Source organism: Gymnoscopelus microlampas (assembly GCF_963454915.1).
Source record: "Gymnoscopelus microlampas genome assembly, chromosome: 17".
NCBI lineage: Eukaryota > Metazoa > Chordata > Actinopteri > Myctophiformes > Myctophidae > Gymnoscopelus > Gymnoscopelus microlampas.
Window position 1 is genome coordinate 14987538 of NC_139954.1, and position 18958 is coordinate 15006495.

The following is an 18958-nucleotide window of genomic DNA, read 5'->3' on the forward strand; positions in this document are numbered from 1 at the left end:
CACAGAGGGAAGGACCGGAGACTCAGGAGGAGACCCACCGGTGTCAACACACACACAGACAGACAGACAGACAGACAGACAGACAGACAGACAGGCGTCCTGCTCTCCTGGACCAGAGGCGACCATGCCTTGGCAGTGTTGTTGTTGGACAGCTCTTCTTCCTCTCCTGTGTGGAGTACTAGTCCCGGTCAGGACGAGCGTGCCCAGTGGACTGTAGCAGCGTTTTTTTTTTGCAGCAGCACCAGCAGCAGCAGCATCACCTCACGGCGTCGAGCCGCCTCCTCCTCCTCGCCATGCCGTCTGTCTCTCTCAGCCTGCCAGCGGCCCTGGCAGGGCCGGCTCGGACCTGGGTCTGCCTCTCATGCATGTTCTGGGTGAGCTGCTGATATCTGCTGATCTCTCTCTCTCTCTCTTTCCCGTTGCTTTCTCCGTTTTTGTATGTCTTGTGCTTTAGTTCTGTGGCATTCAAACTTTTTAATTTCAAGGAGGAAATCCCCAGTTTGGCGTGCACGATTAAGCCACGGAACCCCATAACTCTGAGAGTGTGTACAAAAGGAACCAAATGGACCCGTAAGGGTCCATTTGGTTCCTTTTGTACACTCTCAGAGTTACAGACCTGTAGGGGTCCGTTTGATTTTGTACACTCTCAGAGTTACAGACCTATAGGGGTCCATTTGGTTCCTAACTGTAAATGATTTAGCTGGGGACCCCTGCAACCGTCTCAGGGACCCTTGGGGGGGTCCCCGCCGCCGTACCCTACTTTGAGAACCACTGCCACGATCTGTTTCTGTTTTGTTTCTCTCAGAGATGGAGCGCGTGCATCATGAGGCTGATAATATAAGCTGTTGATGCGCAGGGGTTAAGGCGCACGTGCAGGGCCAAACTTTCCTCATTGATGCCATCATGCCGCCGTGTGGCTAAATGATGGCCGCAATGAAAGTCCAGTTACACACACACATGGAGGGGTTAAGACTTAACACATCTCGGAAGTCCCGGTCGAGATTGTTTGGGTGGTCTTCTGCTGTCGGGGCGGGGGGGTCAAGGAGTGAGTGAACGAGAGACTGTGACATCATTTGCCCCCCCGGGAATCTTAACGGTGAAATTACCTTGAATGAAGTGACCTGCGTCCCCTTATAAATGTCTTTCTCTCTCAGCCTCCTTTCTCTCCTTCTCTCTCCTGCTTCCTGCTACAGCTGGTTGGGATGCACGGCTATTTTTGCTTTCTCCTGTATAATTTAATCTGCCGTGCGTTCCCGCTCACTGTGAAGCGGAGGGGAGGGGAGGGGAGGGCTGAGGGGGGGGGGGGGGGGGGGGGGTTGCTTGTGCGCCGCCGTGCCCTCCGAGACGGTGTTGTGGTCAGTGACGAGCTACATGTGCGTGCGTGCGTGCGTGTGGCGCGTGCGTGCGTGCAGCAACGTTGATGAAAAGCAATGTGACCACTGTGTGTGCAAAAAAACGGTCGTCTCAAAAACGGTCCATGAGTACTGCCACTTAGATATGCCAGAACATCGTTGTATGAACCCCCTCCTTGTCACTTAAGGACAACGTGCATGCTGCTTCACCCCCCCCCCCCCCCCCACCAGCCCCCTTTCATAAGATGGATACAAAAAGGGGATAAAAAACGCTAGCAGATGAAAGAAAAGGGAGAAGTTGAATAGGCTATTGAGATTCATTCTGCGATGGTCCTTAGGGACCTGACCGCACACCACTGGCAGAGCCCGAGCTCTCTTGGCAGAGAGGCTGGATAATCTTACCGAGCTCCTCATCACTTAATTACCATTCTTTTCTTTTGAGGAGGGTGGGAGGTGAGGCGGATTGGGAGTCGGGAGGGGGGGCTTCGGGAGGAGGGGGGGGGGGGTAGGAGAGCTGGGTTGTAAAAGGATCTCAAAGCCCCCCAGCTAAGCTCCGGGTCACTGATTGACTGCATCGGAGCACTGTATTAACAATGCCAGCTCACTTAAGGGGGCGTAGTTCAATCGGAACTCGAGGGGTGATGGCAGATCTGGGCAGACCTTTGTTTACTCTGAATGCCTCGCCTGGTTGCATTGCATGCAGGGGACAGGACAGCTTGTGCTGCTGGAAACCTGAAAGTGTCAGTGTGTGTGTGGGGGAGTGATGTCTGATGTCTGCTGTCGACTGGCACTGTCTGCCCTAGCAACTTCCACCACTGACTGAGAGGTTGCGATAAGAATCCAAGAGGCCCAAAAGAAAGGCATTTTGTTTGAAGGATGCCAAAGGGTGAGTTGGTTTACTGGGACTTTGGTATAGATCAGGGGTCCTCAAAGTTTTTCAGGCCAAGGACCCCCTAGCAGAGAAAGCGATGAAGCAGGGAGTGGGACCTATACCTCTTTGCCAAAAAGTGCCGATCTACAAGCTCACAAGTCCGAGCTTGTAGATCTGCTATTTTTGGCTAAAGCTCTCCTCATAAAAGGGAGGCTAGGGTTCAAGTGGTTAATGTACAAAAAGAAAAATCATATCGCACAAAGATTTGGCGGACCCCCTGCAGTATCTCTGAAGACCCCCTGTCGAAGACCCCTGGTATAGATTGGTAATAATCCTCTTTCCTCATTGATAGTATCCAGATTCAGTGCTACTGGTGGTACAGGCTGGACTGGAAGGTTTGGGGGTAAGCACTAAGCAGTGGGGGGGGAAACTAGTTCCAGTGACACCAGTGATGTGCACACAGCTGCAGAAGCCGTTAAGAGAGAGAGACGGAGCAGTGAGGGTGAGAGAGTCGGGGAGAGAGAGGGAAGGGAGCGAAGAAAGAGACGGGGAGAGAGTGAAAGAAAGCATAGATGCAGGAAACAGACCGTTCTCCATGAACCAGACAAGATCTATTTCTTAGCCAAGGCTCCTAAAGGGGGAGGACTGTCTCCTCTGTCAAAGCAAAAGATGATCCGGGATTCGCGGAGACATTTTCCAGCCTATGAACTGAAAAACTTGCTGTGGGAAAGATAGGAAATGACAGTAAGCACTCAAAGGACGAAGGAAATGAACGCAAGGCGCTTCAGGGCAAAGTGGGAGGGCAAAGTAAGCTGGGGATGACACAACAGGCTGTGAAAGAGGACCTTCGTAAGAGCGCAGCACCCCGCCACCCCCCCCCCCCCCCCCCCACCCCTCCTCTCCCCCCTTCGCCCCCAAACATTCTGAATAATTAATGAAATTCCAAAAAGGGTTTTAGGGACAGTTTCATCAGGTTTCTCAGGAAAAGGCTGTGGAAGTGACTACTCCAACGTCCTCTTAAAATCTCACTGTTGAAAGAAAGTTCCCTTCCTTGGCCAGGCGTTAGTCCTGGTTGACAGTGTGGGAGTACTGTGTTTGTATTGTGGCAAATATGGCATATATTAGCAGGATTCGTAACAATCTACTTAGGCCACTAGATCCAGTAGTGAAGGCAGAGCTCATGTGATCGGACAGGTCACCGGGCTGTTGTGTCTAGAGGACACAGCCACCACACATACGGTGGGTCAATGCAGATAGTTTGATTGACCCTCAGTGTAACCTCCTGAGTTCAAAGTAAACAGGCTTTAATGGAATGATCGATATCCATTAAAGTGATAGTTCACCCCCAAAATTACATTTTTTTCTATCGATTAGTCACCCCAAGGAGACTTGAATTCATGGATATGTTGTCGCATTCCTAAACCAATAATCTGATGACCGGCAGCGGTTCCGGTAGGAGACACGAATAGTCTCCTTTGTGTCTCCTACCGGAACTGCTGGTCATCAAATTATTGGCTTATGCAACAAAAACATATTCATGAATTCAAGTCTCCATTTGGTGATTTTTTTGGGTGAACTATCCCTTTAAACTACACTCAATCAGTCCAGGTTCAACTAAAGGCTCTGGGTCTGAACATGATGTTTGCTGCCATGGCTTCTCAGCAAAATTCAGGCCCTTGGAGTGTAGATGTCTCTGCTTAGCAACGAAGCACAAAATCCCAAGGCGGTGGTCAGTCTGTGGTGAATAAGTCGCACTATACAGGCTGGCTGCTTGTGTGCATGTCGTGTGTGCATGTCTAGTTTGGTGATGATCTACTCAGCTTTTGGCCAAATGGAAATAATCAACAATCCAACTTTCACACTCTTTGTGACTTTCACCTAACCAACCACTCCTTCCTTTTCATGACATCATGGACATCACATGAGCCTGGATTGGTCTACTTTTTAGGAGACAGACATTTGCATAGATACATACAGACATATAAACAACAGTGCATCAGGCAAAACAGAGTGGTGTGCCAGTGGAACGGACTTTCGTGCATAACCGGGTAATTAAATAATGAATCACGGGGGGAAATTTATTAAAGCAGACAGACATTGAGGTTTGAATATTCTATGAAAATGTCATCTGCATTTGCCATCGTCCCACCGTTCCTATCACATCTACCAGCATATAAATTGGAAGGAGCGGTGCGACTCCATGCCTTGTGCTGAAAAGTTGAGAATAGTTAAACGTTTTGCACGTCTTAAAACCGCCAGAAAAATATGACGTGCAGCTCAAGAGAGGAGCACATGCCAGGCCATAGGAAAGCAACGTGTTTCACCCGTTTGGGCTTATATTGATGCATCTTTTTTGTTTCATTCTTTTCCATTTCAAACTGGAATGGAAATTCTGCAGAGTCAAACTCTTCTGCCACATGTGAAAAATGCCAGTGTAGAAGAATACAGCTATATAGCATGCAATAATGTGTCGCCTCACTACACATTACTTTTAATTGCAATCCAACTAAAAAGACTGTTAGGCAGGGCTGGGCGATGGGACAAATCATTATAACGATTATTCAAAACTTTTACCAAGATTACAATTAATTAAAGATTTTTTTTTTCTAAGCTCACAGCGCATCGCGATGCGACGCTTTGTGCGCTTGTTGATACTTGATTGATGTACAATGAAGTAATATATATTGCTTAAGCATTAAGTGATTAATCAGAGTAATGTAGGAGGAGTTGATTATAAAAATCTATTAAAAAAATGTTCATGTCCATTCCTTGATATACTGTATAAGTATGTCAAGTATTGTATTAAAAACAATAACATATTCAAAAATAACCTTATTTGATTAAGCTGGGGACAGGGTTATTGGTTCTAACTGCACAGCCCTACTGTTAGGTAAAAGGGGGGCGGCAGTGGCTCAGGGGTAGAGTGGCCGGGTAGAGTGAACTGGAAAACCGCAAGGTTCCCAGTTCGATCCCAGGCTGGGGCGCTCCCCTAGAGTTAGTGTCGAAGTGTCCTTGAGCAAGACACTGAACCCCTAATTGCTCCCGATGAGCAGGTTGGTGCCTTGCATGGTTTCCTCAGGGCCATCGGTGTATGAATGTGTGTGTGTGAATGGGTTAATGGCACAATCAATGTAAAGCGCTTCGGATAGAAGCGCTATATAAATGCACCATTTACCATTTACCATTTAAAAGTAGTAGGAATGTAGGTGCTAGCTCCTTTGCTCCTTTTAGGTATCATCAATATTTTGTCACCCATTCATCTCCTTTCTTACCCTACTGTCTCTCTCCTCACACCATTCTCACTCTCTCCTTTGTCTGTTGCTAGTTTGAAACTCCCCCTTGCCCCAGTTCCTGAGATTACCCCTGATTTGAGTTGGAAAAACGTTCCACATGTGGGGCCCCTTTGAAATGCAGCAACATTTCTGTAATTGTAACATCTGGGTTTATGTTGCCCTGATGTTTTGCAACTATAATGGATTTGCCATGCAACTACTTTCCGGTACGACTCTCTCTGCCTCCCCGTCCCAGGTTCTGTATGGCTGGGCACAGTGTTGGACAGTAACACAAAGGAGATTTTTCTTGAGTACTGTACTTAAGTAAAACATTTTAGTGTCTGTACTTGAGTCTTTTTTTTATTTGGAAGATAATATTCACTCCATTATATTTCAAAGGCAAATATTGTACTTTTGTTTTGACTCCACTCTTCTAGGAAGGGACCCCCGAGACCCAAACTTACAAAAACACATTATGAATGAAACACTCCGCTGATCTACAAGCTCACATGTGATGTGCGTGCAATTATTGTTATTAATTTATTTTTTGGGAAAAGTTCAGAATTTCAATGCGGCAATGCATTTATATTAAGAAAATGAAATACTTAAAATATGCTCTTTTGAATACTTGAGTATTTCTTTTTTTCAAACAAGTACTCCAGCACTTTAACTCAAGCAACTGACAGAGCAACTTTGACTTGCAGTTGAGTAATATTTGACCAGGAGTATACTTTGTCCATGCAGCGCTGCTGGGCACATGTGCTTTGACTCGGGACTAACGCTCTGCGGGTGTTCCCCTGTTGGTCGGTGACGTGATGAAAAAAAATGTCCAAATGGTGTTTTGAAAGGAACACTGGGCTCTCCTCTCTCACAACATAAAGGGAAGTTTAACCCTTTGCTCAGTTGATTTATGGGAGTTGTGAAGCATTGTATAACCCCCCTTTTACTCTCCAAGAGACCCCTGTTTTCTGTACGCTTCACTGGGCACATTGGACTTAAACCTCCCATGGACTTCCTGCTCTGGCAGAGCGGGGGGTGGGGGGTTGGGGGGGGGGTCCTCAGGATTCAGAAATTCAACGCTCTACCGACTGAGCAATGCAGACCTGGCTACAACTGTTCCCTTCGTTCTTATGGTTTCCACATTGATTCTCTCCTAAAAGAGCCCGACCCATGCCCGAATGTTGAGTACAATGCCGATCCCGATTTTGGTGAGTCCCAGACCACAGATAGCCGATTTAACAAACATATATATATACATATTTACATTTAAACACTTAAGCTCTATTCAAAAACGTTTTAAAAAATAGCTGATTCTCCCCGTGTCCCCTAGGGTAGGTACACTCACAAAAAAACATGCAGTAATCCTGGTCTCTATACTGCCTCCCCCTGGTCAGCCGGGGCGCCTGATGGAGGGGAAAGGAACTGGTTGGAATAATGTGTTCCTTCCACGCGCTACATCCTACCGGGAACCCCCCCCCCCCCCCCCCCCCCCCCCCCTGTCAGGTGATAAGAAGCGGCCTGCTCACTCATGCATTGAAGGAAGCATGAGCTCAGTTCGGGGCTCTCCCCAGGCTGGCAGAGGGAGAGTAGCGCCAAGGATTACAGCTTAGGCAATTGGCTACAGATACCGATACCGATGTCGTCAAAAGAGTATATAGAACATATATTGGCCAGACCGATCGGTCGGACTAAATTATCTTCCTTTCCTTTTTCCTCCAGTTCACACAGTCACATCCTACCGTTGCGGGATCCCCTACCCACTCCTCGCCAAAGCTGCATGCTATCTTAGCAATAACATGCAGCTTTGAGCTGTCATTGGGTCACATCCAGGAGCTTTGCTAGGAATTTCTAGGCCACCCCACCTGGTGAAATATAGCACCATGCTGTGCTACAGTTCGCACCTAGGTAGAGTTGAACCAGCTGTTCTGAACGTCTTGCTTAAGTTGGAATGCAAAGTTCACACTAGGGTCTCAGTAGCAGTAGTAGCAGTAGTTTTTAAGTAAGAAAGAAAAATAGATACTTTTATTAAAGTATCTTTTTTTAAATGATCAATTCAATCTATTTGTTCAATTAACTGTTGCACCCCTCTTTTGAATGCCATCGCTTAAAATAAGTGTGCGTAAATGTCAGTATCATCATGTACAGTAGATCTAAATATATCTACTGTCACGCACAACCAGCTGTAAAACACAAGTTTTAATCATTATCAATGACTTCATATAAATGATATAGTCTAGTCAGACTGCAATTTTATTTTATCCACTATTCCTGGTCCATTGTGTAAATGCTGAGTTGTATGTGATGGTTATCCTAACTCTGTTTTGTGGTGCAATACGGTAATATTTAGTAGTGTAAGTACTGGTACAACTACAAACGGTACCGCTTTTTCAGTTGAACATAACTCCCTCTTTTCCCAATGCTCTTTTCCCCTACACAAGACCAACACTGTCTTATAGTATGTTTCATATAATATCTGTCACATGTCATTTTTGAGACATTTTACTTAAAACAGACATCTGTCCTCCATACCCCGCCCTGAATATTAACTTACTTAGCGGTTTGACTTTATATTTCTCGTGCCTCACATTTTCTGACCGTATTATTTTCTTGTGCACATGGTTTCGATCACGGGTTTTCACTCAAGTCCCTTCAAAAATGGTTTGAGTCTCTGCAACTGTCCTGAGTCTTATAATGCAGGCAACAGGCTACAGTACCATAGCAAAACAGCCAGTTGTGTTGAATGTGTTCATGAAGTGACGCTCTTATAAGCTTGATTTATAAGGGGTTGCGCGGCAGTGTCGCACACCAAAATTCGCAGATCTACAAGCTCACAACAAGCTCTCAAGTGCGGCCCTAATCCAGAAAACGTTGGTAACCACAGCTATAGGCCATGTTGTGGAGTGTGTGCCATAATCTACTTTATACCGTACGTGGTTTCCATGTGACTCATCAAGAGTTGATTTCAACCTCTGCAGGGTTTTCCGAAGCCCTGGGTGCTTCTTAATATTCCCTTTTTTGACTTTAATGATAGTCCTTCCCTGTCCTCTCAGTGCTTAAAGGACAACTTTAGTTTTTTACAACCAAGGTTTATATTTTAGATTGTAATTAAAGTAAATAAAAGATGAGTGTTATTTTTTTTTCATTTACTGCTTTCTACAGTTTTGGCAATTCTTGCGATATTTTTTACAGTGGGCGGGGGCATTCTGTCCGGTGGCTAAATATGCCTTTTTTACACAATAAAAAAGGTCCTGTGGTCTTTGATGGCCAGATGTGAGTTATTGGGGGTTAGAAGAGCTACTGTACATAATAATAAAGAAAACACCGGGTTATTGTGTAAAAAAATACATATTTAGCCACCGGACAGAATGCCCCCGCCCACTGTAAAAAAAGATCGCGAAAATTGCTAAAACTATAGAAAGCAGTACATTTAAAAATTTGAACACTCATATTTTATTTACTTTAATTACAATCTAAAACATAAACCTTGGTTGTAAAAAAATAAAGTTGTCCTTTAAGTTGTTTAGTCTAACATTCACACCCACTGCCGGGGAAGCATCATCATAGAGTTCTAGGACCCCTGCATCAATCATTGTCATCTAAACCAGTGATTCTCAACCTTTTTTGTTACGGGTCCATTTGGTTCCATTCATTTGGGCCCCTGGTGGGCCCCTGACCCGACGTTGAGAAACAGTCCACACTCTGATCATTAACAGCCTTAATTAATGAATAGGCTTCAAATTGCTTTATGAGCGGCGTCAGGTTGAGGTGCATTATTGAAGCAAATGAGCCGTTAATGAGGACCTGCTGGAAGCCACTGTTGGTTCACGATTCAGCCAGGTGGCTCTGGTGCTGTGTTTGTTTGTGTGTGCATTCTGTGCAACAGGACAGGCTAGGGCTTTTTTCTTTACTTTACGCAGAAAACAATCTACTATATCACTGAGAGACCTTTGACAGAACATTTAGGCTGTGTCTAGTCTCGCGTAGCTGATCGGACTGTTGACATCTAAATAAATAAAAAATAGGGTGGAAACAATTTGGAGATGTAAAACAAATGACTGCATTTGCAGAACCAATGCAAAGACTTCGGTAAGGGCGCTATCAGGATAGGTTTTCAAAGCAGTATAGGCGTATTAGGCGTAGGTTTGTTAATGGAGGTTTTCTGAGCTCTGAACCACTTAAACCCCAGCATCCTTATTGTTGACAAGCTTGTCGATCGGCTATTTTCAGCGAAAGCCTTCCCCACAATAACTGCAAACAGAAAAGCCACTAGTACAGACAGAGCCCTGAGGGATTCCGCTCAACCAAATAGGGTACGATTTAAGTGGTTAAGGGCAGTTCACACCAAGCAGAAAAACTATAATGATAACCATAGCGCTGTTCACATTGAGCACGATAACTATACCTTTACACTTCCAGCAAGGTTTGTATGACCGATAAAAACAGAAACATTGACGTTCATTTGGCCATTCAAAATCCATCAGGAGGACATATGGGATGTAATCGGTCTCACTCACACTCTGAAAGTTTATGAAGTATGTGGAACTCACACTTATGAATAATTAAAGCTAGCTACTACACAGGCTAGCTGTGATTACCTCAGGTACAACTATCTTGCCTCCTTATAATAAATAATCAGAGTCAGATATTACCCACATCCTATTCCATGCGTCTTTCAGGACCACTGAGACGGAGGTGTGTCCCCCCCCCCCACCTCTGTGTGGGCTCTGACCGGCTCTGACACAGGCTCACACAGATGGACTGCGCAGCACATGTTTGGTGCCACTTTTTGCAGAACGCATCATCAGTATGGATGCTAAAATAATGATCGTTGTAGTTGTTATGCTTGGTGTGAATGGCCCTTATAACTATATTGTTTGTCTTTGTTATACTATAGAGCCCTGCGGACACCGGTCGATGAAGTATACAGGGTTTAAATGCTTAAGGGTTCTTTCTAGAACCCTTATGGTTCTTCTTTGGCAGTGGTTCCCAAACGTTTTAGATCAAGACCCAAAAGAGAAATTAGATGTTTGCCCGGGACCCAAACTAGTGAAAATAGCAGATCTACAAGCTCACAACGTGTGGACTCTGCCATCCTCTTGACTATATTGTTATAGTTATCGTGCTTGGTGTTCAACAGAACTTTAGTTTTCTCCAGACGCATCGAATAGGCAGAGGTCTCAGATCGTCTGGCTACGCGAGACTAGGTCATGTCATACGGCCATCGTAGTGAATAACCGCCATGAGGGTCTACTCTAAAGCCTGACAGAAGTAGTAAACCGCTGCAGGTGACATCGCTCATGAGGGGAGTGGGTCCATTCTGAGCGCCGGCCACACAGGAGAGGGTCACAAGGTCTCCGTACAGGAAGTGAAAGATCTGCAGGGATTGGCCAGAGTCTTCTTGGCCCGGCGTTTGGGGAGGTGTGGGGGGGTCTGTTAGTAATTATGATTCTAAAGCTAACAGGAAGCTCATTGTGGGGCCCGGGGCCCCCTCTGCGCTGGAACCCTGACAGACCAACAAAACAAGACCCCACGCTATCTGATTCAGTAGAATATATTATATCATAAATAAAGGATACAAGCGTCTCTCAGGCCCATGTGACCGACAGTACAAGCTCCAAGCGTAATCACTAATATACTATAGCAAAGATAGCCGATCTACAAGCTCACAACGCATAGTGATACGATGCGTTGTGAGCTTGTAGAACGCAATTTTGGATGATGATGATGACGTGTTGTGAGCTTTTAGGTCAGCTATTTTAGCTATGTTGAATGCTTTTTAAAAACTGGAGGTTTGAGCCGCTACGGGGCCCTCACACCTACGTCTCACAGCCGATCCGACCAATATGTCTGGAGTCACAGTGTCGGGGGCTTTGTCAGAGTATCCGTTGTACCCGTCTGTCTGTGTCCCTTTTGTGCCCATATATGGAGATTGATGATGTCATCAGTATATGGCCATATATGGGCATGCCCCATTTGTGCCCATATATGGAGCTTTCTGATTTTTGTTTGCGCCTGATGCCATGACGACACATTGACGTTAGGCAACACACTCCATATTTGGGGGTATCTGCATTGGGAACTCCTTATATGGTTATGGCTAAGTCATGGTGACATGAGCGTGACGTCAGAGGTCCGCCCGCCGCCCTCAGAACAAGTATAACCACCTACTGTAGCCAGCCAGTCCCAGGGTTTTGGTTGTGTCTGTGTTACTATTTGTCACATTAGCGTCCCATTTGATTGACAAAATGTCTGGTGTGAAAAAGTATTCGTGGAACCGCGCCGGTGGTCGTCTGTCTAGACTAAGAAATGCTGAAAAAGATTCCAATTGCCAAAGTTATAATAGGAAACGGAAACGCTATGGCGGCTATCTTGGTAAGCTCGAGGTGGGCATGCAGGGGATCCTCATCACTTGCAACATGAACGAGGGGAAATGTACCGCCGAGGCTTTCAATCTGCTCAATGAATATGCTGACCAGCTCTACGGACCCGAGAAGTTTAACGAGGGGAGTATCAGTGAAGAAGAGTGTGATGAAGATGATGTTGAGGCAGCATTGAAAAAGGAAGTGGCTCAGCTGAAGGCATCCAAAGAGAAACAACAGAGGCGTTTCCAGGCGTTGGACAGTGGTACAAACGATGTAATCTTCATCAGGACTCAAAATCTGGAACCTGACAAGTTGGTGCATCATATCCTGTCTGACCTACACACCACCAAGAAGAAAAAGTCCTGCGTTATCCTCAGGATGCTTCCAGTGAGCGGAACATGCCAGGCCTTCCAGGAGAACATGGAGGAATACCTTGTTACTTTCCTCGAGCCCTGGTTCAAAACCCCCAGCCACGCCACCTATCAGATTGTCCCCAAGGTCCGACACAGCAGCCGCAACAACAGAGAGGGGATCATCAAATCAATAGCAGATCTGGTGGGGAAGCTCAACCCCAAGAATAAGGTTGACCTGACCAACCCAGAGCTCACCATCATTGTGGAGGTCATCAAGACAGTGTGCTGTGTCAGTGTGGTGCATGACTATGCATTGTATAGGAAGTACAATGTCCAAGAAGTGTCGAAAGAGGAAGTATCCAAGCGTTCGCAAACAGCATTCGCCACAGGGACAAAGGACGTGGATGCGACCGACCAGGAAGAGAAAAACGAAGCAGTGGTGCCAGAGCAACTAGAGAAGATGGCAAGTGAAGAAGTCAATGTGCCAAAGACCAAGAAGCAAAGGAAGGAAAATGTCGGGTCAAACATAATAGCGTAATGTCCAGAGATGCTCGTAGGCCTGCGTCCTGCGTCGCTGACGCACCATATTGCGAAAGGACGCATTCATGACAACTCTAGTGCGTCCATGGGACGCAGCTCCGATTAGCTCCGATAATATATAATATTTGTCAGCTGTGATCTACATGGACTCTCTCGGTTAGGCACCGTTGGTGGAGAAGTATAACTCTCCGGTTAGACACCGTTGTACTGGAGAAGTATAACTCGGTTAAACGGCGTTGTGTGGCAGAAGCAGCAGCACAGCCCCTCGCTGTTAGTCTACGCTACACACACAGAGAGAGAGAGAGAGAGAGACGGCATGAGGACCTGCTCTTAACACATTGGGTGCCAAAACCGTATATATACGGTTTTTGCAATACTTACACGGAGTGCCAAAACCGTATATATGCGGTTTTTGAAAAAAAAAAAAAAAAATTCAAAAATGTTTTTTTTCAATTTTTTTTTTTTTTTTACCTTCTCAGCACCAGGAGATATCATTTTCCGAAGATTTTGACTCCAATCCATTTTCTGGTTAACTTATGACTTCAAAAGCCTGTATCTCGGCTCCTAAAAAATGGTCAAAAAACCCTGGCACTCAGTGTACTCTGTTTTTTTAAAAACCTGGCACCCAATGTGTTAAACGTGTTAAAACGTCTTGGATAGACCACTGTCTGGAATAATAACTGATCATCATACATACAGGTCTACTACTAATCTTTGTTGCTGTTGTCATCTTAAATTGACCAGCCAAAGTAAAATCCCCGATTTTAGAGTGTTCTCCCACTTGCTTGGAGATCAGAGTGAGTGGTGGATTAACGCATGTTGCCAATCAGCTGTGTAACATTAGCAGGTTAACGATGGCTCGTTGATCCTATGCATTTGACCCTGATTTGACCACAAAGGCAAACAAAAGCACTAATTAATGGCAGCTGTAAGTAACCGGTTGTCTATCGTCTGTGTCTTGTGTATGTTTAATAGGCAACTGGATGTTTTCTGTAGCTTAGAGATATCATAACAATTAATTCCCTGAAGAGGGTAGACCCTCTCCCTCATGCTAAACTTAAAGTGACTTATAAGGTTCCACTTCTCCTCAAAAAGACAACTTTATTTTCCTTTCTCAATGACAAGCCTAATAGTATTATTGCATGTTGACTATGTGCAATAACTGCAAGCCAATGTTCATAGGCATTGTCAGTATTTGTCTTCATTATTTCTTGAATTCCTATTTCTTTATTTGCCAATACTTCCACTGTAAGCCAGTGTTTTCAGTCTACACAATAAATAGTAAAAATAAATTCTACATTCATAAATAATACAAAATAAAATAATAATAATGATTAAAAGGTTCTATGATTAAATGTATTCTATTGGTCAAAGGTATGTTAAATCCACCTGTTGCCCACTACTAGTATTTCTTACCATAAGGTGTGCTAATACTACAGAATCATATACATTTGAAAAAATATATTTATGATTTTTTAATATATGTATATATATATCGGTATCGGTCTTGAAAAGCAGGAACGGGTCGCACTGATCTAGATCTGCTATTTTCACAATATGTATCTGTGGAACTGAATCAAACTAAATTAAGTGCCTCAACTCCTAATTCCTCAGGGTGGGGGGTCCCCAGTTAAAATATGATTATTTTGGGGGGTCGCTGCCTGAAAAGGTTGAGATCCACTGCATCAGGATATAATGTACACAGTCACACACGCATAGAAGATATGGAGATTGGAGATCAAAGAAAACGATAGGGGGGGGACGTGTAATTGGGGACCCATAAAATGTCCCTGGGACCCATCTAAAAGACCACCCTTGCATCCCAGGACCCATTACATTGAAAACCTAGCAACATCACTGAATGTCATATCATGAATTTGATTTTAACCACTTAAACCCTATGTATTTGCTGGCCTAGTGGTCCAGGCGTATACGACATGTCTGGTAATCCAGTTTTACAGCGTGTCGCAGGTTCTACTCCCGTTCCCGCCGACCTTTGCTGTGTGTCACCCCCCCATCTCTCTCCCCATTTCCTGTCAGCCTACGTTCCTCTCAAAATAAAGCCAGAAAAGCCCCAAAAATATATATATAAAAAAAAAAAAGCCGTCTGGGGGAAGGGGGGGGGGGGGGGGTCTCGTCTATCCACCGGAACAAAAACATTTTTACCGCCTACCGCGATCATCCATTCTGTTGTAATCGGCCGTTGAATATGGCTCGTTTTCACCAAAAAGAAATCATGTTTTTCATAATTGCAGCGTAATTACAGTTACCTGTGTGTTTGACAAAAAAACGACCTGTCCACCCAAGCCAATTTTAATATTGTCAAGGCAGACAGAGAACCCAGATGCAGACCATGTGTTGTATGCAAAAAGTGTAATTTCATAAAGTCAGAACATGACGAGGCTTCAAAACTTCTCAAGCCGAAGGAGGCAAACAAGGTACAACTGAACAAGTCCAACGGGGGTTAACTAAGGTCCAAGACCAACCAACGTCCTCCTAGTCGTCAAACTTCAGGCCTCGTCTTCAAAAGGTTGGAGCTGCGTGGGAGGCAGTCAGGCTGGCTGAGAGAAGAATTAAAGTAGGCCAGAAGAGGAACAGGTTCTCAAACTATCACGGAGCACTGCGTGCAGCCACTGCCAGGTATCAGTAGCCAGCCAGGTGATTGCTGGATGGAAGACAGCCAGGTGACTGTGCCAGGACAGACCTCCCCACGGGTGGAATGCAGCTCCAACCTAAATGACAGAGAAGCATAGTGCTTGGCAACGTGTCGTCACCACAGGGGGCGTGGCATAGTAGCTGCAGACATACTGGTGGGAGTCAATGTTAGGTCAACCTGTTTATGCCCCACCAAGATGTCCGCGCTACCACATGACACTTGTCGACGCCCCCTTCAGGAGTTTTTGCTACGCACTATAGAATGACAGAACAGACAAGTTTATGTTTATTTATGTATTATTGTCTCCGCTAGGAGACAATAATTATCGTAAATATGATATGAACACACATAAAGCACGAGGAGGAAATTGACTATTTAGAAGGGATGACAGAGGAAATGTTTGGAGACTATGACGAGTGGTGGTTTAAACAATGGTGCAATAGCGGTGGTGTCTTAGAAGGGATGACAGAGGAAAGTTTGGAGAGTTTGAGCACCCTGACATCTGATGAGTTTTGGACTCTGTCTGGACCAACCTCAGATCAGGCCTCGGATCTAGGGCCTAGATGTGAGGGCCGCGACGGAAAGCTGATCATCTAGTTATTATTATTATTAGTGTCACTATTAGCTATATTTGTTTGCATGTTTTGCCTATGTAGTGACTTGACCAAAATAGGTACCCCAGGTTGAAAGTGGTTAACTGTATGTAGCTGATAACAATACAATTATTGTACCGCCACCTTTTTACAGGATTTTGTTATTGGACAAAAGACAAGGAGCTCAAAACCTGGATCCCGTCAAGCTACTGTCTTTTTTCTGCTCTCTCTCTGTTCCCTGTTTCTCTTCACATTATATTGTCAGAATATAAACTAATAAACATCTTAGAGGAGGGTGGCCAGACGTGTCGTCATAGAAAAGGTCGGTTAATCAGTGATGGGGTGACTTCTAACTGGAGGTTCAGTGCCTTGTTTTATCAACCCCATGTTTGGTGCTCACAACGGAACAAAGCCCCCTTATATGGCTACAGTAGGCTTCACCTCTGATGTGCAACAACACACGTGCGCCGCGCACGCATGTGAGCAAACACACACGTGCTCACACACACACACACACACACACACACACACACACACACACACACACACACACACGTTTGTATTACTTGTGAGGACATCAAAATTGCAAGACGCAGATTTTATGAATGCCATTAAAGAAAAAAACTTTAAAGACGCTAATAGCCGATCTACAAGCTCACAACACATCGCAGCACGACATGTTGTGAGCTTGTAGATCAGCTATTTTTGGCGTACAACACTGGCACGCATCTTAAGTATAAATCATGCATAACTCCAACCTCAACCCCTAAACCTAACCTCTAAATATTAATTCTAACGCTAACCCCAACCTGAATCTTTTCTTAATTATAAGCCTGCTGTAACTCCACAAATCTGTTTTGAAGACAACCATTTGGTCCTCACAAGTATGGTAATACAAGCGCAACCGCACACACGACACGCATGCACACGCACACACACACACACACACACGCACACACACACAGCATAAGTAAATTACGCTGTTAGCCAAAACATTCAGAACATGTACTAGACTCCAGCGTTCACTGCCAGGGCAGAGCGGTTCAGTGGAGTTGAATTTATTCATAAACCACTTTTCAGAAAATAGCCTCATTGTAGTGCATTACAAAGAAAGAACAAACACAACACCATTTGAAGATACTGAGTGCGTCCATGCGTGCGTCCGTGCGTGCGTCCGTCCGTGCGTGCGTGCGTGCGTCCGTCCGTGCGTGCGTGCGTGCGTGCGTGCGTGCGTGCGTGCGTGCGCCCTGATACAAAAAAAGCCAGGTCAGTTCACTATTGCAATGAAGATATGCCTCTTGTTTTTTCAAACTCTGCTGGTATAAGGCCTCTCTCCTCTCTACCAGTCGTGGAAAGAGTACTCACATGTTTTACTTAAGTAAAAGTGTCAATTGTGCAATATAGAAATACTCTGTTACAAGTAATAGTCTGGAATTCAAAATGTACTTGAGTAAAAAAATATAGAAAATTAGAAATACTCAGTAAAATACCTCAAAATTGTATTTAAGTACAATACTAGTAAATGTACTTTGTTACTTTCCACCACTGCTCTCTACACGTCATGTCAACTGGCCCTGTAGCCAATGGCTACGTGTACATCCATTCTCAACCTTTTTCATTTCAAGGACCCCCAGTTTGATATGCATTAACCACATGAACCACAGCATTCATATTGTGTGGATGCTGCGACACGTCGTGAGCTTGTCGGTCGGCTATTTTCCTGCGAAAGCTTTCCCCACAACAACAGAAAACGGGAAAGACACTAGTATAGAGCCCTGAGGGACTGGTTAAGCCACGGACCCCCATTTGATACAATCTTTACCTGTCGGACCCCTAGTCCACACTGTCTTTAGCTACGTAAACCAACAATGCAATGCAGATGGTGGGCCTTGTGCATTTTCAGATGTTGGTTTCCTTAGTTCCTATTTATTGATATTTTTCAAGGTTTGAAAGAAAAGAAAACACCATGACATTTTCTTTTGCATGATTTATATTCTTTAATATTTCTTAGTTATATTAGTGTTTTTGCAATATCCTCACAGGTCGGGAATCGCTGCATCAGAGACATTTAAATGCTTATCTTTTATCAAAACATTGTTTTGTTTGAGCATGATAAAGGTGATGATACACTCCTATCTCGCATGAAATCCCCATGGGCAATAACCGAGTGACAAGAGTTTCAGTATCTCGTGATGAACTTTTAGAAGTCTTTATTGAGTAAACTCTTCTTATCAATGTCAAATGACGCCACTGGCAACCACAAGCAGTCCCTCCAGTCTTTATATGGGTGTTAACAGCCATCGGTGCGGTATACATGTGTCGTGTCATCTGTTTTCATAGGCCCTCTATGTCACAATCCCCCCGCGAGAAGGTTCAGCTCTTTTTGTTTTCTTAAAGCAGAAGTCTTATCTTGGGGGATTTTGAGATTCTCAGTGAAAACAACTGGAGCAGAACTTTTATGAGTCGCTTAATGTGGATTTTGTTCAAAGAATGCAAAAACACTTTGTTGTAAGAATTCAAAACACGTCCAGAGCCCGCTGAATCCATGCCAGGGTCTGTCAATATGAATGTTTTCTTTTCAGACTTTTTTCAGGGTGTTCATTTTATACTTGGCAACCATGCATACAATCCAAACAGGCTATAATACTCAACATGACAAGAATTACAATCTTGTAAATACTATATAGATCAGCGGTTTTCGAACTTCTTGTGCCCAGGGCACATCAACGGGCAAGTAAAAATTTCAAGGCACGCCTAAAATAGCCGATCTACAAGCTCACAAACGCGTCGTATAGTTGTTTATATTGCACAAAAAACAAAATCCCAAAGCATATCTGGATGTGTCTTATAGCATACCAGTATGCCTCTACACACCATTGAGGAAAGGAAAAAACCCCGTTGATAAAGAGTAAAGCTCAATATGTCAACAAAGAGTCAAAATAAGGCCTATCTCAAATTA

The 18958-nt window shown here is 44.6% G+C and overlaps 2 protein-coding genes across 11 annotated transcripts in view; both read left to right on the forward strand.

The window, feature by feature from the left end:
• tns1b (tensin 1b) overlaps nucleotides 1-18958 on the forward strand; it is a 303232-nt gene that overhangs the window by 41456 nt on the left and 242818 nt on the right. The gene's annotated exons all lie outside the window — the stretch shown is intronic.
• Nucleotides 11741-12748, forward strand: LOC311065137 (THUMP domain-containing protein 1-like; the record flags this gene model as incomplete). The annotated part of the gene is made up of 1 exon (XM_084085354.1): nucleotides 11741-12748. The coding sequence occupies one exon, from the start codon at nucleotides 11741-11743 to the stop codon at nucleotides 12746-12748; it is 1008 nt and encodes a 335-aa protein (XP_083941480.1).